This window comes from Idiotropiscis lumnitzeri, chromosome 11 (assembly GCF_059441095.1).
Source record: "Idiotropiscis lumnitzeri isolate Australia: NSW breed Sydney's pygmy pipehorse chromosome 11, RoL_Ilum_1.0, whole genome shotgun sequence".
In the NCBI taxonomy this organism is placed as follows: domain Eukaryota; kingdom Metazoa; phylum Chordata; class Actinopteri; order Syngnathiformes; family Syngnathidae; genus Idiotropiscis; species Idiotropiscis lumnitzeri.
In genome coordinates, this window is record NC_142401.1 from 4,049,417 (window position 1) to 4,059,236 (window position 9,820).

At 42.2% G+C, this 9,820-nt stretch overlaps 1 protein-coding gene across 1 annotated transcript; it reads left to right on the forward strand.

Annotated features, from left to right (window-relative positions):
* The first annotated feature begins 398 nt into the window (after window positions 1–398).
* LOC148326812 (monocarboxylate transporter 2-like) lies at window positions 399–8,722 on the forward strand. The gene is made up of 5 exons (XM_088309315.1): window positions 399–520; window positions 1,796–2,019; window positions 3,845–3,988; window positions 5,076–5,891; window positions 8,013–8,722. The coding sequence occupies exons 2-5, from the start codon at window positions 1,800–1,802 to the stop codon at window positions 8,255–8,257; spliced, it is 1,425 nt and encodes a 474-aa protein (XP_088165441.1). The 5' UTR covers window positions 399–520; window positions 1,796–1,799; the 3' UTR covers window positions 8,258–8,722.
* Window positions 8,723–9,820: the final 1,098 nt, after the last annotated feature.

A 9,820-nucleotide genomic window follows, 5' to 3' on the forward strand; every position in this document is an offset into this window, starting at 1 on the left:
TTGTATGTTGAAATGAAACGTTCATGGCCCTGGGCAGCAATACAAAACTCATCTCATCAATTGTGTGTGCATCCAGGTGCTATTTTACTATATTCCTCATGCTTTTTCTCCACATTGCTGGTTTGTCTTTTTGAGGTTATGGTTTATAGTGGTGGTTGAGCTCAACTGTGAAATTCACGTTGCACATAACTTGAAAATAAAAACAATTAAAACTGAAGAGAAGTCCTTTCATTCTGTACTGGGACTGCTGACGCAACTTTTTGTTTACGTATTTTTTTAACGAGAAGCACTTTTTTTTAACTAAGGAGTAAACAGTACCGACTGCTGTTTTCCAAATACACGGAGTATAACAACACGTCGAGACAATAAACACTCAAGTACAGATACCGGAAGTGTACTGTACAGGAGGAGCACGTGGTCGCGCGAAGCCTGCCTCCTCCACGCCGGGTGACACGTGACCTGCAGAACAGTGAAAGTTTGGCAATCTCACTTCGGCGGTCGCGAAGCTTTGTAACTAAAGGTAAGCTCCTCTTAAAACTATTTATGGACTCGGAAGTGCTATCAATAAACGGTATAAACTGTACATTTGTACGTAGTTGTATTACTACCATAAGACCAAAGTTTACACTCGTGAGAACGCGATAATGTTCGATGCGGAGAATGTAGAATGTGTCACCAATTTGAGAAACACTCAAAAATGTACTTATCCGATTCGTATGAACGCTACAGTTGAACGTGTGTCATTCCGACCAGACAATGCAGTTCCACTTTGCTCTAATACGATACGTTACCTTTCCAACTGACCCGTCACCGTCACATGCTGATTATTTCTACGTCAACGATTCTGCTATACTGTACTGAGAGTGGGCGAGTAATTCCTCACAACTAAATGTAGAACACGAAAGCCACGAAAGGAACACCCTGCCCTCATTGGTAAGGCAAAACTTTACTTGTTGATATTTGTGCGCTACTAATAGTACCATTGAATAAGGATTGCATGGTCAACGTAAGTCGACTAGTTGCGGATGATCATTTATTTTTTTTGCAGGTGGGAATGTTTTGAAAATATCTATCTAGCTCATATCGCGAGTTCACGCTGAATATTTAGACACTAAGAGCATGAACTTGGGCCTGGTAAATGCTTGGCCACTGTTGCGCCATGGTAAAAATAAATAAATAAATAAATGTGATATGCGAGCTGATTGGACAGCCATGTAATGTTTGCACATCTTAAGCCAATTGGGAAAACCTGTTCTTTGGGGCCCACCATATGAGCTAATAACACAGTAATCAGCCACTTGTCCATATGACACGAAACATCATTTCGGAGGAAATTAGGTCAACAGATCGACTAGTCAACTAGTCAGTACATCCCCTACCAGTGAAGCGCTAAATGTTTACTCGTAGAATTAAATTGTCTTGTACTAGAAGCACAGTTAGTCGTCAACTAGTGCACTATTTTGCCTCAAGACAATATTAACGGGTAGCTGTCCTGTAAGTATACCAAATTTCTCCCAGTGTGCAGAAATGTCATCCAGTAGTGAATGGCTGTAGTTTGCAAAAAATAAATAAAAAATGTCACTTAATGGACAGTCATTCCACTATTGTGCCCTTGTCGTTATTGTTATTAGTGTTCCGAATTGTCTTCCTATTGAGTAAAACGCATCTTCCTAATATATAACCAAAGATGTAGCGCGAACAAAATTCGAAGTAGACAATAGGCTACTTACCTGTGAACAATAATAGATTTCTCACACTTTGAAATGAATAACATACACTTTCCCAATCCCATTAGGAACATGTCCCCGGCACCAACCAACCATGAGCGGAGCTTCAAACCGCCAGATGGTGGCTGGGGTTGGATGGTCGTAATTGGCGCTCATATTTCCATTGGCTTTGCCTATGCGACACCCAAAGCGCTCTCCATTTTCTTCAAGGATATCCAAACAGACTTGCAAGCCAGCTCGAGTGACATCGCGTGGATCTCCTCCATCATGTTAGCCGCCATGTACGCCGGAGGTGAGTTGACCCACTCAGATTTTGTTTGCCCGTTTTTGCTGTCGAAGAATAACCAAAGCATTGTATTTTATCAGCTCCACTGTTCAGCGGTACTCTTCTGTGGTTTGTGGTTTTCTCTGTCAATATCATTGTCCATACAAATCGTTACAACTGAACACATTTCACTGCTCTCGCTAAAACTGTTACCATAGTAAAATCATAACTAAATAAAAAATTAACATGTGTTAAAGGAGGTTAACCACGATGAGTAACTTGTATGAACAAGTCTTAACTTTTAGAACCTAGGCTCATTAGTTGGTGTACCAAATCATATCACAGCTGGAAATCATGCTTCACTTTTTATTTATTTTTTAAACATTGGCGCAAAGTGTCTCAAAACCGCCACAAGGAGCGAACGAAAAAGCTAAACATGGAGAGTCAATCGCATAGGTTAAGCTCGTCCTTTCGCCCTGGAAGGGAAATTAAATCACACGAAACAAAAAAACGTGACATGTATGAGGAAACTCATTCATCTGGCTGTCCCTAATTGGCCACTAGCCATACTCGTAATCATGTGAAGATTCTCCACAAAGAAAGAAATTGACGTCGCGTGAACTCCTCAGGACATGTCAAATTGATAAGTGCCTCCGCATGACTGACTGCATCAGTTTGCTTTAAACTAAGTAAGGAGACCCTATTGGTTGTTCATCTATTTATTTTTCTTTACTGAGACTGTGCTAATATAAAATTTTTTTATATATTTTAGGACTATTATAAAACATGTCATAGGACCTAAATGATGTTTGCTCACAACCTATACTGAGTAAATACTCGGCCCGATTTGTTTCTGTGACATTCAATTGAAACTGCAATATAGTTGCATGTTGAAGACATTGTACAAACTGCTAAAACATGATGTGTTTATTTTTGTTTAAAAGAGCTCCACATACACCAAAAGGTTAGCCCATCGAAAGGTTCCCGCCTCACTCGACCTCAACTCCGAGAGGCCAAACTGGTGAAATATTTGCCTCACGTGAGGCTCAGGCAATGGGCTTCATCATATCGTCCTTGGCAAGGCTTCGGCAATGTCGCCAAGTGGCGGAGAGCGACGGCACAAATACATCAGCGGAAGGTCCCGCAAACTGGGGGAGACTTGACAGCCTTTTTGAGAACGGACTCCGTGAGTCAAATGATAGCGCATGTGTATTTCAAATACAATTTTAAAGGAGGACAAAAGTGTTGTGATTAAATATCCAAAGATTTTGTGCAGAAGTGTGTGTGAAAAGATCGTCTAGTAATGTCTGTTGTGTGTTTGTTGCCTCGAGATCTGTTGGCGAAAACTACCTCGCAGGCCTCAGGGTTGTGCAAAGAAACGGGTTGAGTTTTCCCAGCTCTACTGGTTTGACGAACCACAAATTTCCGAGTCGCAGTCCACTGGTCCACCTCCACTTTTGTTTAGATTTGGCAAAGACTCGGATGAACTCCCTCTGAGCAGCTTCTTCGTACAAGTCACGACTGCACACAACTCACAATAACGATACGCACTTTCCATCTTGCTGCTACTTCCACATTCAACGTCTGACTCTGCTGCTACTGTACATTAAATGAATTTCAGCAATGCATCATTTAGTGATGTTTAGTCTAGCTTTTAGATATTTTTAACATTTTTACTCTTAAAACAAACCTGTAGTTGCAATCCAATTTTGAGGCGTCTGCCCCGTTTAATGACAATGAAGGCTTTCCATTCTATTAATTCTCTTTTAATCGTTAAATATTGCAGCAGTATTACTCAATATGTCGATCATGTTGACCTTGAATGGAACTTTGTCTTCTCGTAATTTTGCAGGACCGGTGAGCAGTGCGTTGGTCAATCGCTATGGCAGCCGACCGGTCGTCATACTCGGGGGCCTGATGTGCGGGGCGTCCATGGTGGCGGCTTCCTTTGGGAACTCCATCATTTACCTCTACTTCTGCATCGGCGTCATTGCAGGTACGCGAGTCTGCCAAATCAGATCTCAAATCAGTCTTCAATCCTGTCCTTTGAGGGCCACTGTCCCGTCTCTGCGGCAACACACCTGATTCACATGATCCGATAATCAGCAAGGTATGCAGAACCTGGATAATGATTCTGATCATTTGAATTCGGTGTGTTGCAGCAGGAGTCCTGGCTGGACAGGATTGAAGACACTTTCATAATGGTTTATTTTGAAGTGAAGTTATTCGTTATTTGGTACTTGACATCCTTTCACCCCACTTCCTCGCCCTTTTTCCGCTGACTCGGTAACTTTTGGTTCATGAGTGGTATCAGGGTGCCCGTTCCACTGCTGTGGGGGCAGCTATGTGCGCAAAGTGGATCAGGCGTAGGACGGTAAATAAGCAAAAAAAAAAAAAAAAAGACACACAAGGGTCCCAGAGAGCGTTGCATAAAGTGGGCCGATGTTGAGCTACTCAGCCTCGTCGCATGGGGCTTCCGACCACCTTTAGTGGCTCATTACCCTACCAAGGACAACTGTGTGAGGATTAATACGTGCAGCAATTGGTCCTGTGTGTAATACCAGTGCGCACGTGTCCTGTACTCGCACACTAAAATGCAGTAAGGCCCTCTTAACTCCTATGCACACAACTGCGTGGTGCGGCAAAACTAGGCCTAATGTAAGCTGTTTGATAGTTGTTGAAGTTTCGCAACTTATCTGACTTGCTCCCGAGTCCAACCAACCTGATAAGTTTCTCGCCTTTAACCTGTCATGCAATCGACGTTGCAAATCTCTGATCAATAGATAGCACCTGATTGTGAACATTTTTTTTTTTTTGTCTTTTACATTGTTGCGCTTTATTGCCATAGCTAGCTTTAAAGAATAGTGAGCGCTACTGATATTGTGAAACCTGCCTGGCAACATGAGCTAGCGGAATTCTGATTGGATAAAAACTTGCACCTAAAAATACAACGCTGGGAGATATGACATCAATGTGAAGATTATGATGATTTTTTTTTCTTGATTATGTTAGTCCAGGAGAGAAGGTTTTGGGTTAACGTGTTCAGCCGGTTGACTTCTTCTCCTAATTTTGTCTCCACACAGGCTGCGGACTCGCCTTAAACCTGAACGCATCTCTCACCATCATCAGCAAGTATTTTCTGGCCAAGCGTCCTTTAGCCAATGGTCTGGCTATGGCAGGAAGTCCCGTTTTTTTGTGCATCTTGGCCCCGTTCAATCAATATCTCCTGGACAAGTTTGGCTGGAGAGGAAGTCTTCTCATCCTCGGCGCTCTGATGCTCAACTGTTGTGTCGCAGGGGCCTTGATGCGACCTATTGCTTCCTGCGATTCATCATTTTGCGCACCCCAGCAAAAAGTGGCCGAGCAGTCAAATAACGCAGACGCCAAGCAACGCAAGCAAAGCTGTGGCGGTCGCGCCAAGAAGATCTTAGATTGGTCCTTCTTCAAAGATCGAGGTTTTCTTATTTACCTGATTGGGAACGTCATGTTCATTTTTGGCGCCTACGCACCCATTGTCTTCCTGTCCAACTACGCCGTCAGTCACGGCGTTGACCAATACTCAGCAGCGTACCTGCTCTCCATTATGGGTTTTGTGGACATGTTTGTCCGCCCTGGCACGGGCCTGATCGCCAACAGCAAGTGGATCCGACCGAGAGTCCAGTACTTCTTCAGCTTTGCCATGGTCTTCAATGGCACCTGCCATTTACTCTGCCCGCTCATCAACAACTACACCTTCTTGGTGGTCTACGCCGTATTTTTTGGTGTGGGCTTCGGCATGGTTTTCGCCCTCATCTTTGAGTGCCTGATGGACCTGATGGGAAGTCAACGCTTCCCGAGCGCCGTTGGACTCGTCACCATCATTGAGTGTGTTCCCATGCTGCTGGGACCTCCCACTGCAGGTAACAACAAATACAATAACCTGCTTTTACAGCCGTGATTCAATTAGTTTATGTCCAGTTTCAAATTATTGACACTGTGTGTGTAAAAACATGCGCATGGCTGTTGCTGTTAAGATCGACATGATATGGATTGAAAGGACATATTTGACATTTCACCGGCGCAACTCCAAAATCAGCACTTTTTAGGAACGGCATTTTTGTTCACCCTTTAAACATTAGATCGTCAAAGAGAGCAAGACATTTTCAAGTCTTAAAATTGGTCAATAATATGTAAAAAAAAAAAAAAACATTTTTTTTCACAACCATACACACACAAACACATGTGGACTGACTAACTGAATAGATTTGTGAAAAGAAAATTTAAATTTCCCAAATTGTGACGGTTTCTGGCCCAATGGCAGCGATTTAGGAAAAACCTCATGGCACACCACAAAACCAAACAAAAATTGCCCAAAAAATATCCCGCACTGAAACAATGAGAATCTCCTCTCATTTGACTCACAAATAAAATCTGGACTTGTTTGGTTCTCCCTTGAATTCTTGCAGTCCACATTTGCATGGTAGTGCAAAAAGTTGAGAGCAGTTACAATTTCACACAAGTCAATAAGGCAACTTCCTTTAGACACCTCTTAATAATCGATGCCCTCATAGTGCACTGCTTGGTGTCAGCGCCACGGATGAGACCTTTCGACACAGGGTACTCGGAACAAAGACTTTGAAGAAGCCCTGACGCCGCATTACTTAATCAGCTGTGCACGCTGACAAACCTACTGTGCCGGCAAGCTGAGTTTTAATGAGGTGGAAATTTATCGGCGCCGGGTTTGTCAAATGTGATCCTCTTCTGAGGCGCTCATTTAAAAAGGGAAATAAGTGCGTCCCTGCACGTGCAATCTTACATTCGCCTCCAGGGGGCACAATCATTTATGTGTACCCGAACTACTGTTCTTGTTACAGTTCCCCAAAACCTTTTGGGTCTATCTAATTAGATATAATTGAGGTTAGTTTGTTTAATTAGCTTTTTGCTTTGGCGTTCTAATGATGCTCCTGTAAGTCGGCGGACCTGTGCCGTATTTAAAATGGAGTCGATTACAAAAGGTGACTATGCCAGATGGACCTCATTAATGCTTTTGCCAAAGAAAATCTGCCTTAATGAGGATGATGGTCACTTGTGAACGTTCACCATATGACGGCTATCAATCAGATGGCACAACGGCCGTTGTGATGGTTGAAGGTGGTCCAAATGTGAAGTTAACCTGTTTTGGAGGGAAATCGACGCTACTACTTTAAAAAAAAAATATTAAAAAAAAATATATATATATATAGAGAGAGAGAGAGAATTAAAAAAAATTTGTATATTTATATATAATATTTATATTTCTAGAATTTCTCTGTATATCCCCGTGTTTTTTTTCAGTAGCCCATTGGGTTTTCATATTCATAGTAATAATTTATATTAATGGCAATTTATGTAATATTTTTCATTATATTTAGTATTATTTATGAATTGATAGATTCCGCCACAAGTGAAATAAAAATAAATAATAATGAAAATATTTTTGGGAAATCAGCATCTAATTTAGGACACCCGGACACAAAAAGCCATTTTTAACTAAAATGAGCTGTTGACCAGTGTAATGGAATAGAAAGAATGAGCGATTGAACAGAAATGATGAGCACTGAAAGTTAGCGAGCTCAACTCCAGCCAATAATTGCTCCCTGTGTGAAGGTGAAGGAGTTGCGGACATGTGGAGCTTTCAATCTAATCCAAAGCACATTTGTCTGCCGACTCGGCCTTGATATGGGCGGCTTTTCGAAGGGCCTCTCTTGTGATTCGTTTTGGTAGCGGCTGTCAAAATTGCCTTCTCACAGTCGCACGGGCGAGCCAGGAGGAGCGTAATGGTCCGCCGTCTTTTTCCCCCAATGTTGCGCCTCTCAATTTGATCCTTGCTCTGCTTCTCTCACTGAAAAACACACGACGTGTTACAACCACATATCTTGATGAATTCCTCCACGATGGGATTTTGTCTCGTGCCGCTTGTGCGTTTCTTCCAAAGCGATGAAAAAGCCTTTGTTGTGATTTCAACTTGACTTCTGATTTCATCTCGCCTCCTTTCCTCACAGGGTTACTGGTGGATATATTCGACGACTTCAAGTACCTCTTCTTCTTGTGTGGCACAGTGATCGTCACCGGCGGCTTCTTCCTTTTCGTCATGAACATTTACAACTATCACATGCTGGACAAAGAGAAAGCTCGACAAGCAAACCTCGTCAGCCACGACCAAGGCGAGATGCTGAACGCGCTGAATGGCACGAAGGCGTCGTCTGCGCATGACGGGAAAGATGAGAGCAAGCCGGCGACGTGTTGAAGGATGCATTTAATTGAATTGAATTGAATTTCTTCGCCGATGCACGAGTGGAGGCGTGTTTTACATTCACAATTGCTGTTAATCTCCCAAATAGTTTCGATGAGTTGCAAGTAGCAGGCCGTGCTTGTGCTTCTGTGAAGCCATGATTCATGTTCGATGTTTACACTTGGAACACAAGTTTGACAATACCGCTGCCTCTTGTGCAAATGCTACAATACCGGTAGGATTGTTTACATTCCCAAATATTGAAGTTTTCAAACTCAGTTTTCACTGAAAGTCAATGGAGACCTTTTCGGGTCCGAAGTGGCGCTTAGGGGAGGGGGGGGGACTTGTAAACAGTGTTGTTTTTGGCAGGCATTTTAGATTTAGTCTTAGTTTTAGTTTTAGTTAAAACTAGGCATACAAGGTTTTACTACCCTTGCGAGTTGTGATCAGTCCGTCTGATTCCAAAACACACACACACTCGCACACTTGTCTTCTGTAACGAGTTGACGTGGTGCTTTCCAAGGTTCTGAGCTTCTAGTTTTCCGCGCAACTGATCCCGTATTTGCTCTAAATAAGCTATTTTGTAACAAGCTACCATTTGAAAAGCACATCTTTTTGCCATTGCAATAAATTAATGTTGGATTGATCTTTTTAATGCTTTTAACGTCACACTGGATCAACATTTCCTCTTGTCGTACGCTAATAAGAACCGGCTGCGGATTTATTACGCGGGGTTAAGTTCCGTCTACTGAGCAAGACTTGACCAGGAAGTGATGACTAACTGAAACAAATGTTTACTTAATTATCAACAACTGTCATCCAAATTGTTTTACGTGTTTATTTTATATGTGATCTATAGCGTCGGTCACACTTGGGCGGCGGCAAAAGTGTGAGCAGATGACACACGGAACGTGAGATAATTGTCGGATGTCTCTATGACCGCTGCAACCTGGCAGAAGACGACATATCGTGTGATGTGGTCATGTTGTTTGTGATTATTTGTTGTATTTTTCCTGACATAATTTTTGGAGGGAGTGTCTCCAACGCCAACTTGAATATGTTAAGTTTTCTGTACTCTTAAGTTGTAAGACATTTTTTTTTCTGCAGCATCCAGGATTCGAAATGAATTTGACTGAATGCACTGCAAAACGGCAACATTAAAATGAATCCTGTACTGACGTTGTGTGTTTTTATATCAAATGATGAATACCTCTGAATCGCTTTTTTTTATGCTGATTTTTCACTTGAAGACGCAGCTCCGAAGATTGGATCAAAAAATGTGACTTGAGAACTTGAACGAACTCTCACGAAAACAATACTGACATTTCAGACATTCGTCAGTTACAATTTTTTTTTTATCAGTAATAGCCTAGCAAGAAGAGAATAATTCGCGCCCCCATCACCCACTCTCCGCTGCAATTATAAGTAATAGCATTTTTTATTTAAAAAAACTACACCGTAAAGATAATACTCGCTGCACACAATGGGCATGGAGTGCGCCACTACTAACTAGTGGAGGGAATGTGCAATTACACTTCATTGTAGTTCGATGGGGAAAAAAAAAGCATGTTCCCCCGG